Genomic DNA, 16,621 nt, shown 5'->3' with positions numbered 1-16,621 from the left:
GCACTTCCACAATTACTTATCCGTTAAACCTTATTTTCCATGAATCTTCACAATGGACTAAGAACTGAGTTCCCATACCCTGTGTCTGCCTAGCTATTGGCCAAGCTGCTGTAATGTCATGGAATATACACAAACATTATGATGACTCAGTGGAAATCCTCTGAGGGAAGCAGACAGGGGTAGGTCTACGGGACTCTTAAAAAATACAACACACATTCAAAATACAGGGACCGGAAGGGATGTGTGCTGTTTATGTGGGAGAAGGTTGATTGAGTCTCACTCCAGCTGTCTTGCGATAACAGAAGTAGGGGGGGAAACCATGAATTCTAGCATGACCTAGAAGTGCAATGTCTTTAAATATCCCATTCCGCAAGCCAGTTAAAGAAAAATTGCTTACTTCTAAGGAGTCCAGCTTAACTAAGCACACGAATTTTAACGAAACTATTTGTGTTTCCTGTGTGCTCTAGTTTTATATCTATTTCCTCTTATTCTGAATTGCCTTGCTGTTGCTTATCTTTAATCTCCTCTTGCAGCTGTTTGTCGTGTCGCTTTCCCTTCCAGGTGTTTCTCTAGGCTATCTGGGAAGACAACGGAAGTGTCTTCATCAAATTCTGTTTCACTTACATTTTCATTCCAGACTCAACTGGAATGATATGATAGCCATGTTCAAATATATAAAAGGATGTCACATAGAGGAGGGAGAAAGGTTGTTTTCTGCTGCTCCAGAGAAGTGGACACGGAACAATGGATCCAAAGTACAAGAAAGAAGATTCCACCTAAACATTAGGAAGAACTTCCTGACAGTAAGAGCTGTTCGACAGTGGAATTTGCTGCCAAGGAGTGTGGTGGAGTCTCCTTCTTTGGAGGTCTTTAAGCAGAGGCTTGACAACCATATGTCAGGAGTGCTCTGATGGTGTTTCCTGCTTGGCAGGGGGTTGGACTCGATGGCCCTTGTGGTCTCTTCCAACTCTATGATTCTATGATTCAACTGTAGATATGGGGGGCAACGGGGGGGGGGCCACAAAGAGTTGGGAATCTGCAGCATCCCATGATGCGGATGAGAGTTCATGGGAAAGAAAAGGGTTCAGAAAAGAAAAAGCAAATCAAGATATGAGGGCAGAATGCCCATTATTATTGCTTACATTGATAGCCAATTAGGAACTTTTAGTGAAGAAATAAATTCCATACATCTCCAGATGACTTTAAGCAGCACATAACCCAACTAGCATGCAGTCGTAAAGATTAAATTGTAGGAGAAACTAGCCATTATATTTTCAGTCTATTCTTCGCACAGGCGGTGCTGGCAAGTCTGTGCTTCTGCACAATGTGTGACTGTTACTTTGAGTATGATTGATCTCCTCAGTCCTCTCAACTCCCTTCAGAGCCTCTAGAAAAAGTGAGCAAAAAGATCTGTACCAAGCAGGCAGGATTAGAGCTGGTCTGCATGAAAGCCAAGTGGTGGTATTTCAAGGCAGTGAATCTATTTAAATGCACAATAAAACACAAAAAAAATCCAAAATGGCCACATATAAATATGCTGCTGTTAATTTCTAAATCCTGCTGAACAGAAAAACAGTATTTCCATTTTTATGCTCTCCCCTCACCCCGTTGCACATCAGAGGGAGGTAAAAAGTGAATTAACCGTATCATAGGCACATGGTACTTCCCTGCTCAGATTACACCACAAAATCTAGGCAGTTCCTTTGGAATGGATGTGAGTTGAAAGCAGCACTTGGAAACAGAGGACCAGTAATATGACTGGAGACAAAAGGTTATAAGAAACTGTAACTGTAGCCACAGGTCTGTAAATCTACCCACATGTGCATTGTAATAGTTAACTAAATGCATCTATTAGGTTTATTATTGCATAAGAATTTTAAAAATCTCTTGGTTTAGCTTTGGTTTTGCTACATATTGTGATTTGCTGGTTCTAAAAGTATATATTGCTGTCGTCTTTATTCCTAGGCTTTGTTCTTAAGATTTACATCTCAGCATTTAAAGTTATTGTTAAGTTTGTTCTGTCTGACAAGGTTTGAAAACTTTTAGCAGATGTAAAATGATTTAGTGGGTATTTTTAGCTATTGACTGTAAAAACTATGGTGAAGGTTGCATACAGTCTTTGCATTCTACTTTTCTGCAAGGTATCTCAGATGCAGAAAGAAGTATTTGTATTATTAATTATATTTTAAATTGGTTTATTCATTCTTTTTAATGAGAAGCAATTGCTTTAGATGCTACGTCTGGGCTTTGGGCTGAATTAAGCAATGTCTTTTAAACTTTACATTCTTAGAGAAAGTTAAGTTTGCTTTTGTTGGTACAAAAAGGAGGAGTTGTGATTCAGTGTGACAGATTGAATGTGAGCCATATGAGACTGACAGGGTCAGGCCCTTATAAAAGCTGATTGCCTGTGTTACAAAATATCAGAGAATAATTTAGATTCTGACAGTGTTGAGTGCTTCAAGAGCTTTTTTCCTTTCCTCATTCCATTGGCTCGTGTGATGAAAAATGCTTGGGAGCAGTCATTTCTTTGCAGAATTTCTTGTGATGTGAATTCTTAAGGAATCACAACAGCTACAAAGAGTGCAGAGTAAGCAAGGGGTAGTATTTTCAGTTGATGATCATAGCTGAATCACTTCAGATCAATCAAAATTAGCTATGTTTAGGTTTTTTTTTTTTCTGCATTAGGAAACATGCTATGAGACACAGCATACTCCAAGCACCAGTCTTCTCTTAATAAGGATTACATTTTCACTGTGGCATGTGATGAAATGTAACTCGCACGACTCTCATTAACACTGCTTACAGAAATTGCATGTTCACTCTGATGAACAGTTGTCCCTAAAAAGACCATAACAATGAATCGATTTGCTGCCTCCCTTTTGCTTTTTAGCAAAGAGAGAGTGTGTGTATTTGCAATCCTTTGATGAATAGATTCTCTTCCAATCTGATATTTCTTTTTTAGAATGGAGTAATTGTCTTCATTATGTAGAAGACAAATGAAAGACATTGTTTTGCAAGAGGTCTCTTGATACAATGTGTCTGAGCACATTTTTTTCTGTTAAACTTCACATAATCCTCCAGGAGCTGAGACAATGTTAGAGCCGATTGTGAATGGAGGATATTGATGTGTGTGTGTGTGTGTGTGTGTGTATGCTAGTGAGAAGCAGAAAAAGGAGAATTTTTGTGCATTCACACGTGTTTCTTGCATACAATATAACAGATGCATCAGAATATAAGAGAATTAATCATCTATATTATAAGGCATTAAAGAGTTTTATAGGGGAAGTGAAGCTTTGTCAGCAATTGCCTGAGCTGTCCTTGTATTAAATGTGTGTTGGGCAGACAGCAGCTGCCCTAATCCTACAGAAGGGCAAAGGAAATCAGGGTCTGGGGAAAGGGGGTTTCAAAGGAGACCCTAAGAAAGAAGGAGGCAGTGGGTTCATAAAGCAGCATATCCAGGATGGAGTTGAATAAGATAGTTGGGATGCTAAGAAACATAAAAGAATGAGGAAAAAGAAGGTCAGAGCTAGACGAATCAGATGGGAGAAAATCTGTAAGAGAATGGACACTGAAGATAGGACTATGCAGCCAATTCATGAGAAAAGGTGAGACAGGCCAAAGTTCACATACTGATCTTAAATAGGTGTTCAGCTCTTTGACTCCAGTATTTAACCAAAGATCTAAACCAGGGTTCCTCAACCTCAGCCCTCCAGATGTTTTTGGCCTACAACTCCCATGATCCCTAGCTACCAGGACCAGTGGTCAGGAATGATGGGAATTGTAGTCTCAAAACATCTGGAGGGCCAAGGTTGAGGAAGGCTGATCTAAACTGTAGTGTTACATACTAATAAATCTCTACCTACAATATACTACCATAATGCATAACAGATTGAGGGTCAGCTAGAGAACTGGCCAATTTGTATCTCCACTGAAGTCACAGTAGCCATCCCTGTGCATCTTAAGCAGTACAGTATATGAATTCTTAGGGACGCGGGTGGCGCTGTGGGTTAAAGCCTCAGCGCCTAGGGCTTGCCGACTGAAAGGTCGGCGGTTCGAATCCCCGCGGCGGGGTGCGCTCCCGCTGTTCGGTCCCAGCGCCTGTCAACCTAGCAGTTCGAAAGCACTCTCGGGTGCAAGTAGATAAATAGGGACCGCTTACTAGCGGGAAGGTAAACGGCGTTTCCGTGTGCGGCTCTGGCTCGCCAGAGCAGCGATGTCACGCTGGCCACGTGACCCGGATGTGTCTTCGGACAGCGCTGGCCCCCGGCCTCTTTGAGTGAGATGGGCGCACAACCCTAGAGTCTGTCAAGACTGGCCCGTACGGGCAGGGGTACCTTTACCTTTACCTTTATATGAATTCTTAACCAAGAGACAAAAAGACAACTCCTGATGTTGGTTTATTATGAAGGATGTGCTAGCAGAAGTCATCCGATTCATTCTTACCTCATTTTTGTAAGAAGCTGTCCAAATTCTGTTCTTAATTTATGGAATGGTAAATAGTTCCTGGTCCTATTGTGCCCATCTAGAAAGAACAGATGGTAGTTTAAACAAGTTCTGCTATGGGATAAAATGTTCCAAGTCTTTGACAGATCGTATCCATCTGTATGGAAGAAACAGGGTTTGTGTAAAGTAAACAAGATAAATTCAAAGAATTTAAATTCTGTCTTGAAAAAGGGCTGTTTGTGGTTCTGTACCTCAAGCATTACCCAGTCCAAAGGCATTATGTACACTTAAATGTGCTATTTTTGTCAGATAGGCACAAACAGCAAGGCGCAAAACACCAAGAACCCATAGAACAGTGGAGAACAGTGGTCACTGCCCAGGATAATAAGCTCAGAAACTAATGATCTATTACAAACAGCCAAAAAACCAGATGTTCTTTATTTATAAAAATACATCTGTATATGAGGCTAATTGTTGCATTTGTTGACCCAACTGGCTAGAGTTTAGCCTTAGCCAGCGCAATATATATCAGCTGAGTTAAAAATATGCAAAAATATAAGAAGTGCCCTACTAGATTGGACCAAAGACTTAGGAGGTTGGTTTGTTCAAACATAGGAATAAGGGCCATCTGTTTACTCTCTTGTGTAGAAGCTGACCTCCAGATGTTACTGAACTACAGCTCCCATTTTCCCTCAACACTGGCCAGGCTGGCGGGGGATGGAGTCCAATCACATTGGGAGAGCTTCATTGGGAGAGCTACTGCTGCCTGGTGGGTGCTCATAAACTAGGGTCTTACTGGGTGTTGACATTTCCTCAACATCTAGTTAGCAGCTTGTCAGTAGGTCTATCCCAATTTGGTCTTCGGCTTTTTGTACATTTGTATTCCAGAAATGCTACATTGGGCAAGAATGGTAGTGCAGCTAAGGGTTCAAAATATGTAATATTTAACATTTTATAGGCAAGCATGACCCGCCCTCCCCGGGTCTGTGTACCCCAGGCTATGCATGGACCCCATCAAACAATTTATATATTTATGTAATATGTGAAAGTGTCCACTTAGGCCTTCCACTTCCACTAAAGAGCTACATCAGGTCCTCAGAGGGCTTGTGCTACCATTAGCTAGAGTGCTTTGAGGTGATGTGGAAGGGCAGCAAACTCTGAGTTATATATATTGGGCCCGCCCTGGGCTCCCTCCCTCCCTGTCAGTAATCATTGTCTATACTGTGATTCTAATAAATCAAAATGTAATCTAGAACAAATGTTTGATTCTTATCACTGGGGAAGAAGATGTGTTGCAGACATATATAGAGTATTAATTTTATTGATAACATATGGTGCTTTCTATCAGATTGAAAACTGCATCTTCTTGAAGGCCTTTCTTTTCATGTCAGTTGTTTCTTCATGTTTCCTTCTGTTGCATTAATTTTTACTGGCTCTGTTATCTGTTGTCTACGGACTGTGGGCAACGTGAGTGGATTGCTTGAGCATTAGCTCATTTTCTTGCTTCCTTGTAATAATGAGTTATATTCCCTTGCTTAATCCCGCTTGCGTTTATAATTTTCCTTTACTGGAAAATGAATAAGAAGTTGCTTGTTTTCAAAGGAATGAAGAATTGACAAAAGTAGAACATTTCACGCAGTGGCTACCATGCTCAGATGACTTGCCTTCACCCATTTATGCCAAGTGGTAGGGATATTGTATCATACATTTGGGCTTGTACTTGTCTAGGAGACTGTAACTAAATAGGACAGTAAAATGCATGTATGGAGGTTGCTCGTATGCCTCATAACTTTCCTGGCAGCTGTGTAGTAAAGGGCCTCGGAATGACCAATAACTGCATCTCCCTTCTATCCTGAATGGATGCTAGCAGTCAGACTTGGAAAACCTTACTGGCCCATGACAGATTTTACACAGGAGTTTCTCTCTTGTCCATCTCTGTCCCCTGACCACACCCAAACCCTATGATATTAATGGGTCAGCCTACCCACAGTTGACTGAGGTATGTGAGGCTCATCTCGGCCAACTGACCCCTGGTTGAATGTTACCGCTGTGGATTTGCTGTGTAGGCCTGTCACTTAGGACCAACCTTGAGTTTAAGCTTTGACAAAATGACATGAAGGTTCCTTGGTGAGGAATTAAAATCTGTTGGAGCTAACTGTTGTTGGAAGATGGCTTTTTGATACACAGTTCTCTGTGGACTGTTCGGATCCGTAAAGTCAACAAGCGTCAAGCTAGATGCGGACTTAGGCACAATGGTCCTGCCCCAGAAAAGCAACAACTGTAGGATAACGATTCAGGTAGGTAGCCATGTTGGTTTGACGCAGTCGGAATAAATTTAAAAATTTAAAAAATTGTCCAGTAGCACCGTAGAGACCAACTAAGTTTGTTCTGGGTATAAGCTTGAAGAAGTGTGCATGCACATGAAAGCTTATATCCAGAACAAACTTAGTTGGTCTCTAAGGTGCTACTGGACAATTTTAGTAGGATAAGGAAGGCATCTATGAGAATATTCCTGGCTATAAGGGCATACAAGATAGTGCAAGATTCCTAAAACAGCCAATTTCATCTTAAAAAAGATTTTGTGATATTAGGGGGTGCTTGGGACCACTTTTCTGGCTCCAAGAGAAGAAATAAGGATAAATATAGAAGGTAAAGCTTTTTGGGCAGTACAGACCAAGTGATTAAGAAATGGGTGTTGGATATGAGTCATATTTCTTCATGTAGTGAAATGTTTAAGAATTGCTCTGCAGTTAGGTTCTAGAAATAGGTATTGCACAGAACATTTGGACCCATGCTCAGACTTGTGCTTAAGTGCCCGTTCCTTCCTTTCAGTCTGTTTCATCTGGTATTTATGTTTGAGCAGGAAATAATACAACTTGGGGCAATGAGACTAGCCACAGTAATACAACATTTGATGGACAAGGGCCTTCACTTTAGCCTTTTCTTTTTATTTGTTAATAAAGTACAGCACAACCCATTTGGTACAGGACTGGTTTGCAAGCCACATGTTACTTATGGGAAAGACCACAATAACTTCCTGTGGTAATAAGGGAACATAATATATAATTTACAAAAGAAACCAAAACAGATATTCTAATGTGATTCTGGTTTATGGGGGAAATCTGGTATGAAGCTCCAAGCTCATTAAGATCCTGAGAACCACACAAATACATCAAGGGCATAATGTGACTGTAAGTATTTTCCCCAAATTCCCAGAAAGACTGGCCTTTGCAATTACTGTGCATAGATTCCATGTAGTATACAAAAACGCAGACCTCAAGGGTTTGCAAATTGAATTAAGATAATGAAGCAACCTATATATATTGGCTCTTTTCCAAAGGTTAGTTACAATGCATACCTAACCTGTCTACCCAGAAGTAAGTCCTATTGAAGTCAATGGGGCTTACTCCCAGGAAACTGGGGTTAGAATTACAGTCTTAGCCACCAGACAAACCCACAATTTTGTAGCTTGTAATTCACAAGCATTACTTCCTTACCCCCATGTGTCACGTGGCACCCCGCTTTGAAGACTAACTTTCAAAAGCAGTTTATTGTAAGTGATTGAAGCCTGATGTTCTGTGAATAGTAAATCTCCTAGGCATCTCTAAGCCCATCTAAAATAGCATACTAGTTCCCAACATGTGTCCTGGTCTGCAATAGCCCCATGTAAGATAGACCTGGTGCATAACATAGATTTTCAATAAATTCTCATTTTGTCGCTGGTGCTGGTCCAATTTCAACTACTTGGAGATCTCTGAATGCCAGATTGGTGACTGACATCTCCAACTGGCTGAGCCCTCCAGCTTTCTTAAGCAGGTAAGCAGAAGAGCTTATTTAATGTATTTAATATACTACCTTTTTCTCCAAGGTGTACATGGTTCGCCCCACTCCTCAGTTAATCCCTAGAATGACCCTATGAGGTAGTTTAAGAGACTATGAGCGGCTCAAGGTCACCCAGTGAGCTTCATGACTGAGTGGGGATTTGAGCCCAATCTCCCAGGCCATAGGCCAACGCTCTAACCACTACACCACCCTGGCTTCCTAGAGTACATCTGTTATGGGGCAGCTTTATCATTGTAGGTAAATAAATATAGGAAAAGAAAAATGTTACTTAGAGAAGGATCTATATATTTTCCTTGAAGCTTGAATTTGATTTATTCTGGACGGTTTTGTTTGTTTATTGCTTTATTTATTTATTTATTGCTTTATTTTATTTAATGTGCTGTAAACCGCTTTTAGGTTTTTTCTTTAGAATACAAAGTGGTATAGAAATGAAATTAATAGTAATAGTAATAATAAATTCCACAGCAGAAAAAGGCACCTAGACATTCTGTTGTGGCGACCATAGCCTAGGTTTAAGGAGCCATTTGGTGATTAGCTTATATATCTGAGTTTCTAACACTTCCATTAAAACCCTTTCCCCAAAGCATGTATATTTATAAATGTTTTGGATTGGGTGATCCTGAATATAGGGGGAAAACAATATTTTAAATTCCAGTAAAGTTAAGCAGCTTAAAAATAAATTTTGTCACCAAGATCTGCCCACTCAATCTTGCCCTGCACTTCCCATCCCAGAAGCAAGTTGGTTGTAGAATGGTTGTAAGTTGTAGAATGCTTCCAAAGGTTCTTCAATTGGTTGCTTTCCAAGGAGAGGTACTCCCACTAGAAAGCACATAACATTTTGATCTTTTCTACCTGTATATCTTCAGTTAAGGCACTCCTTTCATCAGTCTTACCCTCAGAAAGCATGTGAGATGAAGGAAAGAAAAGTGAACATGATTGTGTAGAAGGTTTCCACCCTACAAAAGTTGAAGAAACAACTGCACCCTTCAATCGCTAAATAAACATGATTAGGAAGAAAGTCCCACTTCAAAGGGGGAAAGTTTGTTTGTTTGTTTGTTTTAAAAAACCCTGTTTGGTATATCCAAACCCTTAAGCACTTCTAAAGTTGTTCTGTTATGGTAGAAAATGTCTGTTAAAGAACTGGGAAGAATCTTCAAAGTGGGGAAGAATGGAGAGCAACAGACCCACAAAGATTGACCCAGTGGTCACACATGTCTCCACAATTCCTGAATAAATATTACAATGTTGTGCCCACCATACTACTTCCATTACTTCATGGAGAGAAGACCATTTCACAAGATTCTCTCCAGATGTTCCCTGTGTGCCAGCCTTTTTCATACATTCATCAAAATGTGCCGATATCTGGGACTATGTCCAGAGCACAAATAATAGTAACAATAGTAACAACAACAACTTCTTCTTCCTTCTCCTCCTCTTCTTCTTCCTCTTCTTCTCCTCCTCTGTTTAATTTGTATACTGCCCTTCATCTGACGATCTCAAGGTGGTTCACAGCATAAAACGTCTGGGATGTAGCTAGCTGGTATTCTCCATGTACATTAGAAACATTGAGGAGAATAAATGAAAGGGGCAGAGTCCAGAGTGTTTAGAATTCAGATCAGTTCTCATAATGGGAAATTTCCGAATTGTAGTGTAGGATTCTACTGTAACGAATGGATAGTGTAGCAAAGAATCCTTCTTGGGCCCATCACATACTGCACAACTGTCCCATTTAAATTGGGACATTCCAGATTTACAGAAGCCACCCTGGCTTCTGACCCCAATCCCAGGTGTCCCATTTTTCACCCTGTGCTGTGGCGCAAGTAAATTGGCTCACACCAGAGTGCAGGACCAAAAGACAGAAGCAAAACTTACCCTGCCCATCCCCCCCCGTCACCAGTGTTCTTCCTCCTTCCACCGTGCCTTTCCAGTCAACATACTTCCAGAAGCCAGCACCACACTGGCTACACTGGTGGCAGTGACCATGGCAGTGGTGGCTGAAGGCAGTGCATAAAGATGCAAGGGAGGGAGCTAGAGTGAGAGGAGGGATGCCCGTCAAGGTTGTGTCCCAATTTTCCTCACTCCAGTGATGGAAGGTATGCCATTAATTTTGGGTCTATTAATTATGGTAGGTCTACTCTGAGCAGGACTTAGACCTTCATTTGTTAGCCCGCATTCAGCCTCCCTCGCCTCAGCTTCTAAACCCTTGTTAAGGTTTCATTGGCATCTGATGGAAAAGAGAAAGAGAACTGGGAGATGTTTGCATATTGTTGACACCGTAGTTTAAATCCCTCATGACAGCTTCACACAGTTCTTTATTCAAAGTACAGCACACTGAAAAGCAAACATGAGTTACATGGGAGAATCTACAGCTGGTGATATTGTTATTTCTGAATGGCAGCATTTTACATCAAAGAGAAAGGCATGCATCTATGTATCTTAACGAATCAAATTAATTTCATTATCTTTTATGGAGAGATTTTGTACAAGCTTTTGACTGATGGTTAATGGTTGCAGACTCATTAACAGCATGACAGATTTAAGCTTCAGTTTCAAAGATTTTGCTTCCATTCCTGGTGGAAAACTAGAAAGTACTGTTTCTCAGCATGTTTGGGTTTTGTGTCATTAAAAACTCCCCTCTTCCTGAAACATTTGTCTGAATTCAATTTGTTTGAAATCTGTGGTAGTGATTAACATTTCAGTCTGAGTATTTCAAAGACGTGCTTCAGCTTGTCCTGCATTAAAACAATAATTTTTCGCCTCCAGCTAAATGACATTAATTGGTATTTATATATTATTATTAGGAAAGTTTGTTTTGTCAATTGAGTTTCATAGTAAACTAAACAAGCTGCTGGTGTGAGTGGAAAAGCCAGATGCATTTATGCCACATCTTAATTTCCAAGAAACAATTTAACCCATTCAGCTGTTATGCCAACTTACCCAATGCAGTTAAACTGTGGAATTTAACTATGTATTGGGTTCCACAAGATGGCCACCAACTTGGATCACTTTAAAAGGAGATTAGATAAATTCATGGAGGATAAGACTGTCAGTGGCTACTAGCCATGATGACTTTGTGCTACCTCCAGTATCAGAGGCAGAATGCTTCGAAACATCAGTTGCTGGGGATCATGAGTAGGAAAGGGTTATTGCGGTTGTGTCCTGCTTGCTTACTGTGAGACTAGAATGCAGGACTTCGAAGGATCCTTCTTGCGTTATTAAGTAAAGGCTCAGTATCTATGTTTAGTGCCAGAGCTCGCTGTCTAATGGAGAACAGATACTGTCAAGGAAAGTAGGCTGGAAGGTGCGCAGCTCAAGTTACTTGCTCCTTGAAGCAGAGCAGCAACAGTCTCCCCATCTGCAAGTCATGGTGCATAATGCCCAAGGCCAGCCAAGTCATTTTGGCTCCTGAGACAGATCATTCCACTTAGCAGCAAATCGCTGGTTATTTAATTTACTATTTCATGACATCTCAAATCAGATGCCTTAGGGGTGGCTGCCTCAGTGGTAGGGCAGGTCCCAGCTATAAGGGTAAGCAGAGATGTGAAGTCTAGGAGTTGTACTATATCTATATTTGTCATTCAGAAGGCAAATGCATCTTTTCTCTAAAAAGAAATAACAGGTTGAAGATTTCATCTTTTTAAGGATGACTTTACACAAGGAGAGTAGTTAATTGGTTGTTAAATGCGACCTTTTATCTAAGGAAGTGTAACAGGTATGTGAGTGCAGGACAGAATAGGAACCAGTTTAAAACATTTAAATTGCTCTGAAAAGTGTTATTTGAAAAGCACCAGGGGTCATTCTTTGTGAAACACAAAAAAGATTTTTTTTTATAAAAAAAAAAGTAAAAAAAAAAAGCCTGATGTGTATATGCCCACATTACAAGACCACCAGCCAGGCTAGAAAAATGGTATGACTGGCATCTTATCCTCTGGAGAACCAGAGTTCTTAGTATTTTGAAGATCAAAGCATAAGCACATTAACAGACTCCAGTTTTATCTGCAGCAATCAGTCTCTTGCTGTCAGAGTGTGGAAAATCATAGAAAGGCTGCAACCAAAACATGCTGGAGATTGATATGGAGAAAGCAAAATATGGTGCAATTAACATGTTACTGTATATTGCAATCAAAATTGACTGTTAATCATGGAAATGGCATTGTCTAGACAACTTTGATGGACAATTTATTACAATAAATAGCAAATACTCTTGTAGTGAGATTTATTGTGATATAAATGGCCCATGATTTTTTCAGAGTTCATTATCAGACTTGAACCAAATCTTATCTGTTATTTTGGAGATATGGCTATAGCAGAAGGTGAAACCACTAAGTATAATTGACAATTCAGGGTGCACTACCAAGACTGACATACTATGGAAGATTTCTGGATGCTGGGCTTTGATGTTGATATTTTCCAGCATGAAATTCAACAGTTTCAGGAACAGTCTTGGCTTGCTGAAAACAGCTGATAAACATATTTCTATGTTCCTACTTTTACCTGAAGTGGAAGGCAACATCTCTGTGGTATACCATGACTCTAGAACCAAAATCTTGAGAAATACATGTCTCTGTGGTGACGTGTTTGCATGCATGTTTCTGTGTAACGTGTGAGCTTGGTTACAACAGATACTTGCAATTTATCTGGGGAAAATTCAACAGCAAAATTGCCTGCAGTGAATTGAGCCTTCATAAATTCACATTCTGCTTAATATTTTAAATACCCAAGCCCCTTTGGAAAACATGCAAAGAAACATTAAACTTTGGGTAGTTCTTGTATTTCTGAGGGATAACCTGTGTATGCCTTGGAGAACAGAGTGGGAAAGGAAAGTATGAGAGGCAGCCTGTGGAAAAGACACAAGTAACCTTTTATACATGCAGAAGGGAAGGTCAGTGTATGTATATGTGAATGCATTTATTCATTCTGGCTTGTGGCCTGTCTTATCCCAAAGGTGGATAACATCATATATAATATATACAGCCGACAAAAATGGAGGAAAATGCAAGCAAAATATAATCCCGTGTCCTTGCCACAGCCTCTATCCTGCTACTCTTGTCCCCTCCCTGCCCAACCCGCTTACTCCTATTCCCAGCCAATATTCCCTAGTACAGAGGTCAGCAAACTTTTTCAGCAGGGGGTCGGACCACTGTCCCTCAGACCTTGTGGGGGGCCGGATGATATTTTGGGGGAAAAATGAACAAATTCCTATGCCCCACGAATTTTTTACTTGGTTCAGCATGTAAAATTGTTGAAAAATTGTGCCAGTTGTGAGCATGGAGATCTCTATGCTGGCTGCATCTTCCTATGCATATTGTAGAATTTTCTGTCCCACCCTTTTAAATGTTGCATGTGATGTATTTTTATGTAATTATGGGCACCAGGAATATGCTGAACTACATAATTTGTTTTTTGTTTCAGTTACAAAGATGAATAATGAACTTGGAGATTTTAAGTAAGTAAATAAGTTCCCAGGCTGTATGCTGATTTGTTTCAGCATATGATATGCTAATATATACAATCGGGATATTGAAGGAATTTTAATTAGTTCGTAATCCATCATGGCCTCAGTTCATAATGATGAAGGCTTCTGTTTATTCGTCCCCATCGAAATTTGCCATGTCCTGGCCAGGGGGAATCTTGGTAACAAAAAAAAAAAAAAGTGGTTTAAAGAGATCAGATAGGCTTGGGGGAGGCGTCCTACAGCTCTGACATATTCCTAGCATTCAGCCTGGGCAGCTTGGGGAGCCAGGATAATTGGGATCGAAACTGAGATTTCCCATGGCTCATTGACTGATCACTAATATCGTCATCATTTGCAACTAATAATGTAACGGATTAGCATTAGTTCCAGAGGTTTTGTTTTTTGATCAGGCTGATGGTAAACAGCAATGGAAGGGCTGCTGGTGTTGAAGCCATTGAGTTTGCACTTGGTCACCATGTGGAATGTGGAATCCAAAAATGTCCTTTAGGGAATATACAGGAATCAGGTTTAAGCAAAACTTGATTCGAAAAAGAGGATTAATGATGGTTGAGTCCCCATCTCCAACAACTCAAGAACTGGCTGTTCCTTGATAGGTGGAAGTTCCTCTATAAACAGGACTCTAGGTTCTCCTTGAATTGGCAAAGGTGCTAGGCAAAAACTTAAAAGAAAGCCAAAATATGGTTAACTTGATTAGCCACTGTTCAGGGTTCTGATGCAATGCAGAAATTCCTATACTCCTTTTTGTGGCTGTACCAGAGGCAGAAAGGGAAATTCATGGCACCTCAGGCTAGCCTAGCCTTATCCTCATAATTCTAAACCATGGCTTTGTGCTATGTGAGCTAAAACATTTTCCAGAATCGTCCCTCAACACCACCCCTATAACCTGTCTCCCCCTCCTCCCCCCGGCATGATCTGCATGTCATTTTAGAACCAACTAGAAATGCTGACATCGAAACAGAAAGAAAAAACAGAAATATTTTACTTCAAAAGTCAAATTCTGAGCAAGCTCCTTTGAAAATGGCAGGTTTCAATGGGCCTGTTTAACAGTTGTTCTTAATCCAGATTTGTACATCCAAGATTTTGTCTGTTTCCAGTGAGAGAATGCCATGAAATATTGGATTTAGACTGGAAATCCAGGTCTTATTATCTGCAGTTGTAGGGTATCCTGCACACTGCACAAGGAAATTTATATGCAGTTTGGCAGGACTACAACTCAGCCCTTCTGTTTCTACATCTCTTACCTTCACAATCCATTGACTAATTTGTGGCTTTTCAAAACTTAGCAGTGAATATCTATAGCATCTATATCAATATCTATATAGCTATATCTATCTTCCATGAAGTTTTATTCATTTCAGTAAGAACCCACCAGGTAAAATCCTAACAGAACAGTGCTAAGGATAACAGCATGTCCACATGAGTGCGAGAGGCCCAGTCAAAACACAAACTTGATTTTTCTGTGGCTGAAAATATGTGTTTAATTAGAATAGTGCAAGGGAGAGGAAAAGGAAGGTCTCATGAGAATAGCCCAGGTGTATGATCTTTCCAGTGACACATTCCCCCAACCAACCCTGGTATAACAACTGGCTATTCATAGATGCTGGAGTAACATTCAAATAATATATTACCAAGTTAAGCACTAAAAGAAAGGGGGGGGGAGATTTATTTAAAAGCCGGCTCTAAAGATAATATTTCTAGTGGCAGAAGAATGCTATTTATTTTACATTTACGTTTTCCATTCTCTTCAGAAGTTCCCAGCAGAAAAAGAATGTAGGCCGCACTCTGAACTGAAGGCATGGCAGGCAAGTTCACAGATAGCAAGCAGGCGTGTAAGTCCTGAAGGAGAAATAACGAGGATAATGAAATTAGATGAACATTTTATTTTAAGGTCAAAATTACTAAATGGCTTCATTTTTCTACTCTGAGTTTGCCACATAAGCCTGAAATACTGGAACTAAGCACATTCATACTCCCCTGCATATTCAAGTTGTCCATGATATTTATCTTTTCTATATATGCAGGTAAAAAGGTAAAAGGCAAAGGGACCTCTGGACAGTTAAGTCCAGTCAAATTTGACTATGGGCTGCAGCACTCATCAGTGGCGTAGCGTGGGTTGTCAGCACCCGGGGCAAGGCAAGTAATTTGCGCCGTCCCGCTGCACTGTCCCTCCCCCAGATAGTCCCTTGCTCTCTCTCTGCACCGCACGCCTGGCACCCTCCCCTCCACAGTGGGCGGCGACCCGGCGGCTCGGATTGGATTCACACAGCCAGCACTGCAGTGAGAGAGAGTGAGTGAGCCAGGTAGGGGCAGAGAGCTGCGAGTGCGAGCGCCCCCCCCAGATGTTGCGCCTGGGGCGGCCGGCCCTCCCTACACCCCCCACACTACGCCACTGGCACTCATCTCTGCTTTCAGGCTGAGGGGGCTGGTGTTTGTCCACAGACAGCTTTTCTAGGTCATGTGGCCAGCATGATAACTGCTTCTGGTGCATGGAACACCATGATGAGTGCCAGAGCACATGGAAACACTGGGGGGGGGGGTTGTGTGTTTGTGTATATATCCTGATATCAAACGTACGTGTGTGTGTGTGTGTGTGTGTGTGTGTATTTCTGGAAAACTGGAAACCTAACAGGATTATCAGCATACTTCCTTAAAACTCTTTCACATTAATTTGCATGTCCATCTAGACAAGCAAACACCTATTTACCATTCTCGTATAAACCCCAATTATAAAATTAAAGTGAACATATTTGTAAGCCACATAATCACAGCAGACGCATAAACAAAAGATGCAGAATCAGCCCCTATTGTGTGTGCTTTAAAAATTATTACTGCCATGAAAGCAGTTTTGTTTCTACTGTC

At 40.8% G+C, this 16,621-nt stretch overlaps 1 protein-coding gene across 1 annotated transcript in view; it reads left to right on the top strand.

The window, feature by feature from the left end:
- Window positions 1-1,716: 1,716 nt before the first annotated feature.
- Window positions 1,717-16,621, top strand: part of FBLN2 (fibulin 2) — a 122,014-nt gene continuing 107,109 nt past the window's right edge. The window contains 3 exon segments of the mRNA XM_083420707.1: window positions 1,717-1,800; window positions 13,699-13,732; window positions 15,511-15,591. Coding sequence (XP_083276833.1) covers window positions 15,558-15,591 — 34 coding nt within the window. The 5' untranslated portion in view covers window positions 1,717-1,800; window positions 13,699-13,732; window positions 15,511-15,557.

Source organism: Podarcis tiliguerta (assembly GCF_965153285.1).
Source record: "Podarcis tiliguerta genome assembly, chromosome: 2".
NCBI lineage: Eukaryota > Metazoa > Chordata > Lepidosauria > Squamata > Lacertidae > Podarcis > Podarcis tiliguerta.
Note: the sequence above shows the minus strand (reverse complement) of the source record. Positions and strands in the feature narration are given on the sequence as shown.